The sequence below is a fragment of the Notothenia coriiceps genome, unplaced genomic scaffold (assembly GCF_000735185.1).
Source record: "Notothenia coriiceps isolate Sejong01 unplaced genomic scaffold, NC01 NC01_scaffold00026318, whole genome shotgun sequence".
NCBI classification, from domain to species: Eukaryota; Metazoa; Chordata; class Actinopteri; order Perciformes; family Nototheniidae; genus Notothenia; species Notothenia coriiceps.
This window is the reverse complement of record NW_011359019.1, coordinates 45,979-62,144: the sequence shown is the minus strand read 5'-3', so window position 1 is coordinate 62,144 and position 16,166 is coordinate 45,979. Positions and strand designations below refer to the sequence as shown.

The window sequence follows — 16,166 nt, the reverse complement described above, 5'->3', positions numbered from 1 at the left end:
GTGTGCCTTGGGGTAGCCTCGCTGCGGGGACACGGTGGACCTCTGTCGCCTTTCAGCGCAACTTCGTGATTCTCCAGATTCTAGGGGGTTATGCAGCAGCCCTACTTCCCGCGGCTATGTGGAGGTGTGGTCGTCCCAACCTGCCCTGGATGTTGCAGGCGGAAATCAACAAGCCTTAGATTACTAGACCGAACCTCTGTGAAGCTTACAAACAGGCAAGCAGCTGTTCACACAGGAAAAAAAAAACTTGATGTATTAAACTTAAAGTGCCATGAAATGAAAACTGTATTTTTCTTGTTTGGTGCCCTGTTTCTCTGACTCTTTCTGATTTGTATAGCACTTCCCATTTTGTTGTGATATCACACCCTGTAGTATAGTCAACCTGATGTTCAGAAGAAAGTAGGACGAGATGTTTTAAAATGAAGGACCGAAGATAAAAACATTTATTTGCTAAATAGTTTCAATTTAATGCATACAGTAGGAGTCGTTTTTTTTCTTTCAGAGGTCATTTCTGCTTGTTGTTACATGGATAAAGAAAACAATGCATGTTGCAATCATGTCTTTTGAATCTGGAGCTCCATCTGTATAATGTCCCTCTGCTATTTTCTTTTTTGGCAATGGAGGCTTAATTATCTGCACAATCCTCTTTTTAAACAGCCTGCACATTTGTAACTGCTTAGAGGTTATCCACTCTGTTTTATTGATATTTCCATAGTGCAATATTAACAATTTCTCCACATCAATAACGTGTAAGCAGGTGATTTGGCATAATTACATTATTGGAAGAAGCAACTTGGATAGAAAATTGTTATGATTTTTGTACTGTAATAATTCAAGGATATACATCATTGCTGTTGTTGGACTCTTGATGAACATTAAATAAAAGATCAACATACAAGCAGCATAACTGAAAATATTCTGTATTTCATACAACCTTTTGCCCCAATTACCAACAATTAAACTCAACCAGATGTTGATGCGTTTGGATAGCATAGTAACAACTAATGTAGCCTAGAGCCACTACTGTAGCCTAAAGCAAAGATTAGCACAAGGCTCCTTTGGTGCAAACACTCCACTCATCTGATTTGTTCATATTAAAACCTCTGCAACAACTGTTGACTCACATAAAACAACTTCTGTTAACTTTGACATCCTACGTTTTACTCTTGTGCACTACTCACGAATAACTGCAAATAGATGCTGATGCATTTGCTTTTCCTTTGGCGTGATCTGAATCGGCAGTAAAGGGCTGCTTGAACGCTGCTGTGAGGAGTCGTTTCTCGTAGTTTTTTTGTCAAACTCAACTTCAGTTGAATACTGGCGGAAACCAATTTGATAAAAATCGTTGTCCATTGAGTTAACTGGGTTAAGTCAACTAGAATGAATGTGCACTACACATTGAGTTCCAACATTAGTTGAGATTTAAAGCATCTGCCGGTATTGACAAGCAGTTTATTCAATGTCTTTCTTCAGAAAATGGGACCTTGCTATACAGTATGTGTCTAAAATTTACTTTTTTTCAAATGGTTTGCAGGGGGTGACTCAACTCTTAGCAAAAAGCATAGAAGTCTAACTTCTAACTTGATTTTTTTCACTCAGAATTCAGAAAACATTTCATTAATGTGGTAATTGTCTCAAATGCTTGTTTTAATGCATCATATTGGTCATTTTGTAAGTTATCGTCCCTTTGAGAGTAAAATAAATGAATAAGCAGCGTTTTTGCTTTAGGGCGTGGCTTCATGTTATGATGTGGCTACCAATGAATATGTTCTGGTTAGTTATTCACATTATTTCTTTTGAAGTTCCTGGATTGAATTATAAAATGTCGTTCACTATAGCAACACCAATTGCAATAATGATAAGGGCTTGTGTGTTATGATCTCACTTCCAAGTAAGCGAAAGTTGAGATTTTTTCCGGGAATTTGGCCAAAGACATCCAGTTCGTGATACTGCAAACGCAAAGGCGATAGACTAAATCATTGTATTGACTCAGATGGCGAATAACGACTTGACTGACTTTTATTTAAATATTTTTGTCCTTTTGAAATTTCAATTCAGCACAACATAATTCGGAAAATGTATAAGTAGTATAAAAACAGATTTGTTTTGCACAAAGACACCTGTCCTGTAGAGGAAATGTTTGGTTCAAGGTTCAGCTTTACTGTCAATACCATGCAGGAGTTCACAATAAAATGCAGTGGTTGCCCCTCTATAGTGATGTCAAATCCTAGTAAACACCGGGATCATTCCTGAGCCTCAACATCAGAGACTGTTTGATCTGATCAAATGCTGAAATGAAATCCGTCAAACTAAACCAGCAGAAATGTTTATACTCTGTGTTGTTCAACGATGACTTTGTGACAAACATTTCCAATGTAATATCAATAAATCTGTGTGTTTTTGTTTGTTTGTCTGCTCTCTTCCAGGTCAGGGCGTCCTGTCAGTTTCATGGTGGTCCTCAATACTCCAAACCCCCTTAGTAAGATCTCCTGGGTCAACCGTCTGCACTTGGCCAAGATTGCACAACGTAAGCAAACACAAAACACACACTCACACGGAAAAAGGATTACCATGCCATTTCTATACAAACAACATGATGTAATGGAATGAAATGAAATGACAATGTTTTAAGTCAGAGGCTCAGACCTACCATCAGTGTTTGCCTCACTCTCTATTGGCTGAGAGCACAGTTGGTGTTACGACTTATATAATCAGAGAACATTCGAGACTCTCAAATGGGTCATTTGGAGTTGATGTGCTGAAGAAAGAGGCAAACTTTTTAAACAATGTTGAATTAATAACCTCTGTTCCCAAGTATTGGAAAAAAGCATTAGAATCCAATTTAAAGGGGCCCTATTATGGTTTGTGGGACTTTCCCTTTCCTGTAGTGTGTTATAAAGGTTTTTGTGCATGAAAATGGTCTACAAAGGCTCAAACCTCAAAGTTCCCCTTAGGGGTGGGACATCTCCATGCCGTTGACAAATCACAACAGAGCCAGCCATCTAACCAATCAGAGCTCACTGGGCTCTAGAGGTGCTGCACCACAGGCAGTATAAGAAATACAAAGTTATTTTTGCACATCTAAACATGTCACTGTAGAGGCAGAAAAATACAAATATTAACCTGAATATTAGAATAGTAGGGCCCCTTTAAATTCTTTACTACCAATTTTTAAGGCTCTTATTTTTGATATCTCATTTATTGTGTAGTCTCAGCAGTGGTCAATATCCATGAAGAAAAATAATGGCCACACCCTGCCCAGCAGGGAGCAGCACAGTTATTTAAAAAAAAAGAAGTAAAATCTTCCTAACATCTTTCCTCCAACCCTTGCTCTTCTCTGCCCAGCCTTAAGTCTACTATGCTGTCTGACCACACTAAGGGACATTTTCCTTTCTGGGGTTAATCAATGCGTGCTGTCATCCAGTGGCAAATTCAGCGATTGGACTACCGAGCACATTCATCTGCTTATTTGGCCATGATGGCACGCATATTCAACCCACTCACCCCCCCAGTCTCCTCTTCCCCAGCCTTTCCTTCTCTCCGTGTCGCCTTGAGCGCTCTTCCTTGTCACACACACTTTATTCTGGCTCTGTTGTGCATGCGGTACTTCTCTTAGTACTGCGCTTGAGTGTAACTCCAATTATATTGTTGTGGCCTCTTGGATCCTAGAGGCCATCGCTTCAAGCATCAGCACATACAAATCCAAGGTTTCAAAGGAAGTCATTGGAGGTTTACGACACTCAATTAAATGTTTGACGAAGATGAGTGTAAGCAAATATGTCTATCTTTTTGACACTCAAGCATACCCTTCAGAGTATCAATGAACCCCACGTTGGATGAAGGATAAGAGGGAGCCTGAAGTGTTTTTTGCTTTCCAAAAGAAAGGAATCCAGAGACTTTGCCTCCCCTGCTTCTTGAGATTCTCCATCCTTGAACAAGAAAAACAACCCACAACACTTGATTCTTCCCCTGTTCTGCTGGCTTACCTTTCATAGTGGGTGTGTATAGAGGTGCATGAAGCATACACTACATCTGTAGAGTCTCCGGTAGAGTATGGTTGTGGCATCAAAAACATCAGGCCGAGGACAGAGGATGCTGCGGCTACAGTGAAGCATCCCCAGCCTCTCCATGTTGCTCACACCTTTATCAGCAACACAGCAAGCCTACTGATGAGGACAGTGGCAGAGATATAGCATGCTGCTCTCCTCCCATATAGCTGCCGAGTGGACCTGGGTGTTATTCAAAGCACAGTCCTGCTACAATATATACATAGCTGTTATATGGATGTGGACCCCCATGCTGTAATAATTAAATCAAAAATAATATTAGAATAGAATATGGGGAAAAGCTATTCTTAACAATGTATAGAAACATAAGAAGTTAGAGTAGGAAATTGCAATTTAAAAGATAACAGAAATATATTTATATCAACTTCAGAATTGAAGTAAATCATGTCAAATTATGAAAAAGATCAATAGAATACAAAATATTTATATCAACATGAGAAGTTAAATTAAAAAATGTAATAAAAATATGTATATTAATAAGAAGTTAAAGTTAGAAAATGTTAAAAGATACAATAAAAACATATGCAATATTCATACGTAGGAAGTCAAATATCAGATAAATATTAAATAAAAGAGAATACAAACATGTATTTAAACACAAGATTTTAAAGTAAAAAATGGAATGAAGATAACATAAAATAGATTACAAATATTTATATAAACATAAGAAGTTTAAGTATCAGAGTGTAATATATAACTTGTATATTACAGTGTGTATACAGTGGTGTATTAATATAAATACGATATTAATGCTGAATTGCACGGTTTAAAAGAGTTTGTCTGCTGATGAAGTCCTCAAGAAACATCAATATGACTGTATGACTTGAGGAGCATTCAAACATGTTACTCCTTTTGCTTAGACTAATTGAATAAACTGCATTTATGTGGCATTCACTGGGAATGGACAACAACAAATAAACATGGATTTATCTTATACTCGTGAAACACACCCTCCACCCCTGAAGACAAGCAATATAATGCTTTCAAAATGTAAATATTACACATATTGATTGTCTCTCAAATGCTACTGTCAGCACCAATCCAGCTTTATCTGATTTGCAATCAAACCTGCTACATTGTAGCCTCAAGTGCCTGTTGCAGACCTCTATGTTAAGCTAGCCATGAAATGTTTGCACTATTAGACGAAGAAAAATAAAATCACTGGACTGATCAGAGGAAATTGACACATCTACATTTCTAAGGTTTTAGGCCTGTAGCCAAATCTGCCCTCGAGAGCAAGTTACCATGAGAACAGCAGTAAAGTTAGCTTTGAATATACTCCATCACCAACATAACAAGTGGCTAAGTGTGAGGAGAACAGGATTCAAGGTGCAACAAAATAAAAAGCCAAAGCAAGTACAATAAATAAAATGAGAATTAGAGGGAAATAAGAGGAGCTTTGGGAGTAGAAGTAAGATAAATAAAAAGTGAGAGGAGGATACAGTACAGAGAAACCCCCACTGCAGTCAAGACATCAAACAATTAAATCATTTCTCAACTCAAGGCAAACAATGAAGACTTGATATTTCTACCAGAATAAATGTCTTACAAAGATATTGATTCGCTCATCTCTCGTTCAAATGATTGACAGTGTGCATTTTAAACGAACGCTGTGTTTCCTTCACACCTTGACAGTTGCTCTGCTAAACAGATCCTGGTTTTGTTGTTTCAATCCTTTTCTTTCCTTTTTGCCACGAAGCAATGTAGTAACTCGTAACATCCATCCCATATTGTATCAATGCAGTTTTAAAATCCCTGCTGTCATACATGTAGAGAGACAGTACAGATTGGAAGGCATTTGGAACAGCAATGAATACTAAATATATAATTAAGAAAAACAAAAGTAGTTATTTATTTATTTTGTGTTTTCAAAGGCTCTTCTCTTCAAGCCCTTTCACACTAACCCCTAGATTCCACCGGGTCCGTCTGCATCGCGTTACGGCCGCGTTACGGCTGTGCCGCGGCATCTGCAAGGATCGCTGCCACTCTAGTCAATGGGTGCTATTCCACCAGACGCGCCGCGTTATGGCTCAGAAGCGTCTCGGCGCTGGGCTCCGCTAAAAATAGGATGCAAGTTGATTTTCGACGCGAGGCGTTGCATATCGCCGGGCAGGAAGTGGACCGGTCAGAGCATCCAGTCAATCCCCAAAATAAACTAATTTTGCTGACCCTATCCCTCCGCAGTCTTTCAAGTAGGAGGAGAAATTCCAGCGTTCTCCTCCGGTTTACAGGCACTGTGTAAATTATACAATGTAGTGCCGGTAAGAAGGAGTCGGAGGCGGAGTATTTAAGATGGATTTCCACTCTTTATTTTCCATCAAGCAATAGTAGTATCAGACATGTACTCAGTGAGGAGAGTCAAGTTAGAGTGCGTTGCTCGCTCTAGCTTGGCAACCTATATCTACGGTGTTACACTAAACAAGGTCCGTGTAGGAACTTTCAAAAGTGAATTATGGTTAACTAGAGTCACCACATGACCATATTTGGATCCGATGAGATTGTGCAGGAGAGACCGAGCTTTCCAACGATATCTCTGATGACATGGTGCAAACAGCGGTCGCGGTACTTTATGTTACGTTAGAATGCTAACTTTAGGTGAATTTAGGAGAAATATACAGACGGAAATAGACAAACTAGAGTAAAAATGAACACTTAAATGTGTATTTTGTGCGTTTTCCTTCCAAAAGCCTGAAAGAAAACATGTTATGGAATCAAAATAGCAAAACATCTCAAAATTGACCAGTGCATGAAAAACGATGTTTTTGCCTGCCGTGTCTCGCCTTTTACAAACAATTTATGTGGCTCGTATCACTGACAGCCGGGCACCGCCTTTTTTCTTTTTTAAGCGGCCCCCTCCTCACTTTTGGCAGCACCCCCTGAGCAAAATGACTTCCCGCGGCTATGGAAAGTCCCGACGGAGAATAATGTACGTCCAGGAAGCCCTGTACGTCCAGGGAGGATGCCTAGGAGGCATCAGTATGTCTAAATCCCCACATGTATTAACCTCTCATTTCATCCATAGATTTCCACTGCATCCCACAAGGTAAGATTTCATCACGTTCAGTACTTCATACTTTCACTTCTTTTGGGGGTTCATCGGAAACGGTTCTTCCCTTCCCGAATGACATCCTACCAAACCTGGGCCTAATCGCCAAANCTGAGTATGGGGGCAGGCAAAACAACTCCTGAATGTGCGGTTCCCGGCAAAGTGGGAACAGGGACCACAAGACTCAAACCTGTAGCGGGAATCGAAGACGGGGGGCGACCCCGTCGTGGTGAACGGGCCAACACCACCGGCAGCTCCAAGTCCAAATGAGCAGCCTTCACCCGGTCCACCGAGACGGTCTCCGCCTTGCCACCCATGTCGACCACCAGGTGCTTGTCCCCCTGCTCCAAAACCCGGAAAGGCCCATCGTAAGGGGGCTGTAGGGGGCCCCTGTGCGCGTCCTGGCGGATGAAAACGTGCCCAGCCGAGCGTAGCTCAGCTGGCACCTGAGACCCCGGCGCACCGTGCTGAGAAGTCGGAACCGGAACGAAAGCCTCTTGCAGGAAAACCTGTTGAGCCGTAGGAGACCAAGGAACTGCTGCCTTGGCTAGGAATTCCCCTGGGACTCTCAGGGGTTGACCGTAAACCATCTCCGCCGTGGAGCACTGCAGATCCTCCTTAGGCGTGGTCCTCAGGCCCAACATCACCCAGGGCAGCTTCTCGACCGTCCGTAAGGCTGGCCTTGAGCGCCACCTTCATTGAGCGATGGAAGCGCTCGCAGAGGCCGTTAGCCTGGGGGTGGTAAGCGGTAGTCCTGTGCAGTTTGACCCCCAAACTGTCTGCAACCGAGCCCCAGAGCCCTGAAGTGAACTGTGAGCTCCTGTCCGAGGAAATGTCTGACGGGGTGCCAAAACAACACACCCACGTCGCGATAAAAGCCCTAGCCACGTCAGCGGCTGAAGTCGACACAAGAGGAACCGCCTCTGGCCAACGGGTCGTCCTATCCACCATGGTGAGGAGGTAGGAAAATCTCCTCTCTGGCACTAAGAACCGCTCCAAAGGGGCCTTCGTTGTGGCGGTGCACCTTAGCGCGTTGGCAAGCCACGCACCCCCCGGCCCAAGCTCTTACATCCTTTTTCAGCCCACGCCAGACAAACTTCGCGGCCACCAAGCGCACCGAAGGTTTAACGCCAGGGTGAGACAAGCCGTGCACCGCCTCGAAAACAGGACGCCTCCAGTTGGCGGGGACGACCGGTCGTGACAGGCCCGTAGAGACGTCGCACAGAAGGGTGATGCTCGCGTCGCCGAACACCACGTCCTCCAGGCGCAGCCCAGCGCTCTCTGTCTTCAGACTCTGGACGCCGGAGTCGGTGACCTGGTCCGCCGCCATAAGAGCATAATCCAGACCCAGCTGGACGGCTCCGATGACGACCCTGGAGAGGCAATCGGCAACCAAGTTCGACTTGCCAGCCACGTGTTTAATGTCTGTGGTAAACTCCGAAATGTAGGAGAGCTGCCGCTGCTGACGTGCCGACCAAGACTCCGCCACCTTTGACATGGCGAAGGTGAGCGGTTTGTGGTCTACAAACGCCGTGAACTCACGGCCTTCCAACAGAAAACGGAAGTGCCGCACAGCCAAATAAAGACCCAGGAGCTCCCGGTCAAAAGCGCTGTACTTGCGTTCCCTCGGCGTCAGCTGCCTGCTGAAAAAGGCGAGCGGTTGCCANGTGGCTAAGTGGATAGAGTGCTGGACTTCGAATCAGGGGGTAGCAGGTTGGAGTCCCACTGCAGTCAGCATGTCGTTGTATCCCTGGGCAAGACACTTCACCCCAAATTGCTCCTGTGGGGATTGTCCACAGTAATGAATGTATGTAAGTCGCTTTGGATAAAAGCGTCTAACAAATGACATGTAATGTAAACAAAATCATATTGCTTGATGTCTTAAAGCTGCTGAGTCAAGTATAGCACCTCAAACCACAAATAAATCCAGAGTTACGGTTTCTTTACTTCCTCTACTGAAAACAGTTTAAGTGTAAATCTGTTGCCTGCCAATCGTCCACCGGCAGACCGACCGGATATCGATCCCCTCTTTACTCGGAGCTCCGTAAAAACAAAGCTGCCCATGCCGTCTGACTGTCTATTCGACACAATTTTCATAATTCTTTAGTAATTATACAGTTTTTGACGAACAGAAATATTGTTTTCTGGCATTACTTAACTTAACATGTAAGCCGAAAGTAAGAGGGCGCTGTGCCCGTGTTATCCGGTTCACACAAAACCCTGGTAATAACTCAATGGTGCTTTTTAAGGAATAATTTGAAAATAATTCCAATGAATAAGCTGCAGCATAGATTACACATTACCCTTTACTCATGACTGCACATACTGCACACAGCAGCAATGTGACATGCTGTTACTCATCGTATCATATATCTTAAAGCAAATGGCGGAGATGAGGGTGGGCTGATGCATTTCATTGAGTCCCTTTGGGAACAAAAACGCCACCAACCTGGTCAGGATGACAATTACATGTTAATTGTATAACACCCACACTTTGCCTTCCCATTTAACCAAAGGTAATTACAATAAGAGAGTTGTTGATTTAATTTCACGGATGGCGTGCTGTCATCGATGCTCCCCCGTCAGTGCAGGCGGAGGCAGGCCTGCCCTGTGCTCAGGGAGACCTACAATTTAATCCGCATTTCGAACGCACCCAACCGCGGTCTTGTTTAGTTTGAAATGGGTGCCTTGCTCCGCAAAATGTCCCCAAATGGCGGACACCGCAAATAGCTAATGTTCTCATGCATGATTTAGTGAGTGATTAGACATCACAAAACTAATTTACCCAGACCCATCTTCACACCAGTTTTGATTCTGTTATACCTCCATTTAGAGGAAATGCAGCAATATTCCACTGCTGTAGTTAATAGCCATCCCTGTGCAACATGTGTGAATATCAGTGGCTTTTAGTGACATACTTGCATGCTGTATTAAAGTACTATCAGTGTATTTCCCATTAGCAACCACTTGTTAATGCTATCAGTTTTCTCAGAACCCATTTTGCACCTGTACTTAGGATGGTAGTGGTTTTTGAAAAAGACTGGAGATCAATGTATTTTGGCACAATTCAAGTGGCTTTAGATGCTATAAAATGGCTACCTAGCCTGATAAGAGACACTGCCAGCAAAGAGCATTTGCCACTTTGTGAGTGCATGTGGTGTCGTTACGAGGCCCTGAAAATAGAAAGCGAGAATTACCCCACGTGGTGCTTCGCCAAAAGCCCCGGGGCCCATAAATAACCCGGTGTGCCGTTGCATCTTTTATGCCTCTCCTAGTAGCCCTACACTTTCTGAAGAGTCTTGGTGAAATAGCCAGAAGCATTTCCTAATTAATGGGCTTTTCTCAACGCACAATTAATTGCTTCCTACCATGCAGCCTCGGCCCTTTCACACAGGGTTAAGGCGGCAGACTTTGATGGCCCTCACAAGAAGAACAAGAGGCCGTCAAATCATGAGAGATTGCCGCTGAGACAGAAGCAACGGAATGAATGTGGGCAAAGGAGAGGGGGCTGATGAGGTTGTGTGGGCCTAAGTGTTTATGTGTGTGTGTTGGAAGATGGAGAGGTGGGGGCGGTCGGGAAGGATGATTGAGACAAGCAATCAGTCCCACTGCAGGGAACAGAGGGCAGGCAGGGGGCTGTTGCCTGTGGTTACACTGCTAAGTGTGCCGGTCTCTCGCTTTTTCCCCCTGCACACGGATCAATAGATGAGTGAAATGTGAAATATAATCAACACTTTAATAATAATAATAATACATTTTATTTAACACTTAACATGTTAAAATGCATATAAAAAACATCAAAACTACACATTTTTAGATTTGACATTTGAAAGAAGACTAAATAAGACTTTTATTAGACTAGAAATAAGGTATTTAGTTACACCTTGAGTAAATTCACAAGCTGCATACAAAGTCGTTAAAACTAGCTGCACCTTTACCAGCTTTGATAACACTTTAATGCATCAATAATCCATACATTTATTATTCGGAAATGGGCCAATGTGCACAATGACCACTTTTATTTTCAGTACTTTCTCTATTTTGATAATAATACTTTTGTACTTTTACTTGAGGCACATTTTGAATGCAAGACTTTTACTTGGAACAGAGTAGTCCTACACTGTGATACTTTTACTTTTACTTAAGTACAAGATCTGAGTACTTCTCCCTCCTCTGCCCACGGATTCAGATTGCTTTGCTTCTGATTTCTTTTCATCTGTTCAAATTGCATTAGCCATACCTAAAGTAGCTGTTATCTTTTTGTTTTGTGCTGTTAAAGTATGTCCCGTCAACAAAGACGCTGGTAAGATTCCCTTTGATAACACTTTTAAATATAAACATTTAACAGAACACAAGAGCAGCATTCACTCAGTGTGTGCTGGAGGGATTTTCCCTCAGCCCGAAAATGAATCTGCGATAATCTCTGCTGCCTATCTCGCTGTGCTCAAACATGGGAAATGTTTATGATGAGTAAACATTATCACAGATTTAATTAACAGATCCCACACTCACATTGATCCATGGAATGTATCAATTGCACTGCTGTATTTAATTAGTCTATATATCTGCCCTTTGTGTCACTGGGGTTGATAGAGCGCCATGCTCTGCAAATTAATCTTCATCAGCAAAAGACTTGAAACAAAAGCATGATTGGAATAAAGAGACTGAGAAACTAAATGTCCCTCCTTTGTATTCCGACCACACAACTTCACACATGATGTTGCTAGTTATTATACAGAATGAGTACATAGAGCTGACCTTAAACTTAAGGTTGTGGAATCTTATCCATTATTAACAAAGACTGTATACAGTAGAGAAATAAACTGCAGTACAGTGGAACTCGCTACCATTTGTATAATGATGTTTTGGTGGTGGTGGTGGTGGTAGTAGTAGTAATACCACAGTGTATAAACACTCTTAAACACTATTAATAGTGGCTTAATTATTCAAGTTCAATTCGGTTCAAAAACAGTATTTATTTACAAATGTATTTTAGTCAATATATACATACAGACATTAAAGTATTAGCATCAAATTATTAGCAAAGCATTAGTTAGTTGTTGATTATATTTTTATTTTATTAAACTTCACTCATTCATTCAAATTTCAATAAAGTCACTATGGTTTTCAAAAAAATATGGTGCAGAAGAAAGTCAAATATGTGCCTCTAAATTGTAGTCGATTAAAGTACAAAGTAAGAAATAATTGGAAATACCCAAGTAAAGCAATATTACCTGCAATTTGTAGCAATTTGAGCGGTAGTTTTAGATCACTACAGGAATTTAATATTCAATGGACATGGATGCTTAAACAACCTACAGCTCTACATAAGGACTTTATTGTAACGGTGATATCATTTGAAAGGTAACATGGTGTTATCCTGGTTCGATGAATACTGTTAACTAATCCAGTGGATCCCAACCTTTTTTATTATAATGTAAACCCAGTGGGTCACTTCAGTTCATTTTTAAAAGTTGATAGTGTTTCACAATTGTTTTTTCAAACAAGTTAAAACAATCCAATTGTTGTAGTGTAACTTTTGTGTCTTCTGTAGGGTCATTCAAGTTTACATTGGTACTTCTACTACCACACAGACTGGCAGAAGCTGGATAAACCCCTTTATATATCACTGTTAAATATCTATTTAGACTCCTCTGCTTCTCTGCTAACGTGTGTTCATGCATTTTAAATTATAACGTTCTGTTCAGGTCTTGCAGTTCACTAAGGTGCAGCTCGCTTATCATATCTGGTAAGGCAAGAAACCTTTATTTATAAAGCACATTTCAACACGAGGAAATTCAAAGTGCTTTACCAGAAGCATTAAGATAAAGTGCAACAGAAACAGTATATGAAATGCCATTTAAATACAGTACAAAAAGGCAAAACACTAAGAATAAAACAAGCTAAATTAGAATAAGACCGGTATAACAAACAAGGACAAATGTTTGTCGGTTCTCTTTTACTGACTAATACATTTTTTCCGACGGTGGGAAAGTACCCCTGGTTAGGTCATCCATGCAATGTATCTATGCAGCAACTGTATATTCAGGTTTAATGTGATATCCCAATTGTATTAAACACTGGTGGACATAACTTTAGCTCCAAGTAGAGTACAGGCTCTGAAATTGACTTGTGTAATCTTATAGTGGTTCATCCTGATAGAATTATAGCACCCCCTGCCCAATCAGGTAGTTTGCCCTGTAAAAGCACATTGCTCACCTCCCTTTACACTTTGCACATTCTAACATCACTGTGCGATCCAGGCAAGTTTCATTTAACATGTACGGCACAATGCATGTCTTCTGTTAGGCTCTATGCTTGTTTATTTTCAAGCAAACTAGTGGTGTATAGGAGTGTTTTGCCTTGTAAACAGTAAATAAACAACTCTGGATGTTTTTCTGATTCACAGTTACTCTTTCCTTGTTTTGCTATTGATTTGTCCAGGTCTATGTAATACAATCATTTGCTATAGAGAAAAGTGTGATAAGCTGTCTGCATATAGGAGACATTTTATTTCCTGGAGAGCCCAATAGATGCACATGAAAACTAATATAAATGTTAAGTAATGTGGTGCTCACACTGCATACTTGCCTCATGCCTACGATTTGCCAAATCATTTTGTAAGTTTATCACCAGTTTAATGCAGTATTGATTTTAACCTCCGCCAAGGAGGTTATGTTTTCGGCTCAGATTGTTTGTCTGTGTCTCAGCAGCATTTCAGAATAACTACTTGCCTGATTTTCATGAAACTTGGCGTACATACGTATGTAACATGGCCTAAAAAGAACACATACCATTTTGGAGCGCATCCATTCTGGGCTGCATTTGTGCTGCTTTCGTGTGAGGTCGGAATCATCGGAAGAATGTGTTGCCCAATACCAAAATTCATAGAAACGGCTATCATCTAGTTCTAGTACCAATATACAAGTCTTCTTTGCATATGAGCACATTCCCTGACTTCCCAACTCGAAATCAGGGATGATGTAGCTTTTGACTCCTGTATGAAGCTACTTTAAGAACCTCTGAGCCAAATGGGTTTGAATCTCTTAGTGTGACTTTTTTATATTTTAACTGTTTTCCTGACCATGCTTTTGTATGCGATTGGGGAGAAAACATTATCAGGATGGCCTGTTGTTTTGATTTGATTGAATCTCATGTGGCTTGCTAAGGCTCAATCATTTTCCAACATGTTCAATAATTCATTTTCTGTAGCTCTTCTGTCATGAAGCTCATATCACATTTATCTTTAATCTGCTGAAGATATTATCTGTACAACGCATGCACATCAGTTTGCTTTGCTGTTTTCCTACAACAGATAAACGACTATACTGAGTAATTATTAATTGATACAGGTGGTAATGAATTAAATTAAGAATAAAAATACACTTCAGGCAATAATGAATATTTTTTTCTCTATGTATTAGACATGTTCATATACCATGCCTTTACATTGAGGTAATTGACAACCTACATGCAAAATAAATAGTTCATTTTATTCGTAGTAATATAACAAACGCTTTTGATTGTTATTATTTCCGACAACGACGTTGCTGATGTTTGCATTCTGTGTGTCGGCACACTTCTGCAATTTGACGCTAATTGTTGTATATTGGGAGCCACAGTAGCCCCCATGCCTAGGCCCCTTCTTGTAATTACCACGAGGAGGCTGACATGCATGTTTTTCTTGCTTGTTTTTCAGTCCGTTAATGCTATGGATGATAAATGCAATAATGATGTTAATGTAGTGTGACATACAATTCAGAGGGCGACATACAAGAGAAAACACAGAATAAACTGACGGAGCAAAACATATGGAATACATTTTCTCAGGTATTTCCTACTGTCAATATCAAAACTAAAGAATATATTCAGGTAGTGTATTACGTGTAGTGAATGCAAATTTGACTAAACATAATAAATATCAAGGCATGGAAAAGGTCATTTTCAACAGGAATGCAAAATAGCAACAACTCTTGGGTGATTTATTTTCCTATACACCAGGGTTTCCCACACATAGACTTTACTTGGGCGGGCCGCCCAGGTATATTAATGGCCGCCCAAGTATATTTGGCGACCCATTTAGGTTTATTTTAATTTTTGTATTCGTCCGCGACCACAACGCCATCTGCGATCGATTAACTTTTGGACAATGATCCCTTGCTCTACGCCTCCTGTACCCAGTCCTGGACTGGCCATCGGGAGGACCGGGGGGTTTCCCGATGGCCAGGCCTGTTAAGTGGCCTGCCTCACACAGGGTGACTGGCTGTCTACATGGTCACTGTCATACAGATCATGTGTGTCATTCAAGCTCGGGATAACCTCAGCTCAGGCGAGGTTAAGGACTCTCTGAGTGTTTAGATAGTTAACTTAGTCTAAGTTCTCAGTGGGTATCAAACGGTTTGGTCACCATTTATATGTAAACACATATTTCCATTTGAGGGGGTAGTGATTAGTAAAATATGCATGAATAAAAAGTTAACTAGGTGAGAAAAGGTAAGATACACTTTTAAAACTTGTTGAGAGCTAAAATTAGTCTTTGCTGCTGCCTCAAAGAGGAGCAGGGGGAGAGGAGAGAGACAGGAGAGGCTGATTCAGGAGCACAGACACACTCACAACTATAAATGAACCAAAAATAAATAAATAAACAAGTTTCAATGTTTTTTCATATTGGAAATGGTAGTTTATTGGTTATGGCCATGATTTTATGATTATTTAAATGTATACAGTTCTGTTTCATATAGGTGTTTCCATAGATCTAGTCCCTTTATTTTCCCCTCAAAGTGCACCAGATTGATGCATTTAACTCCAAAATGTAAAGTTCGCTCTGCCATCGCGTGAAGGGTCTGCTAACAAGCGACCAACAGAAAGGTTCATATTAATGTTAATGTTGTTGCACGTCACAAAGGCACGTCACCTCAACCCCCCAAGTATATTTCAGATCTGTGGAAAACACTGTACACGTTCAACTGATGATATTATTTGTGAAGTGAAGTTTCGTGTGTGTGTGTGTGTGTGTGTGTGTGTGTGTGTGTGTGTGTGTGTGTGTGTGTGTG

General features: G+C 41.1%; 1 protein-coding gene and 1 long non-coding RNA gene across 2 annotated transcripts in view; one reads left to right on the top strand and one right to left on the bottom strand.

Moving 5' to 3' along the window:
* LOC104956748 (rho guanine nucleotide exchange factor 10-like protein) overlaps positions 1–3,244 on the top strand; it is a 61,854-nt gene extending 58,610 nt beyond the window's left edge. Inside the window, exons 19-20 of the mRNA XM_010784274.1 lie at positions 2,427–2,527; positions 3,210–3,244. Of these exons, the coding sequence (XP_010782576.1) occupies positions 2,427–2,527; positions 3,210–3,244 (136 nt within the window). The remainder of the gene's footprint in view (positions 1–2,426; positions 2,528–3,209) is intronic.
* A 4,518-nt stretch (positions 3,245–7,762) lies between these two features.
* Positions 7,763–16,166, bottom strand: part of LOC104956745 (uncharacterized) — a 13,897-nt gene continuing 5,493 nt past the window's right edge. Inside the window, exon 3 of the long non-coding RNA XR_799592.1 lies at positions 7,763–7,772. This is a non-coding gene — a long non-coding RNA (uncharacterized lncRNA). The remainder of the gene's footprint in view (positions 7,773–16,166) is intronic.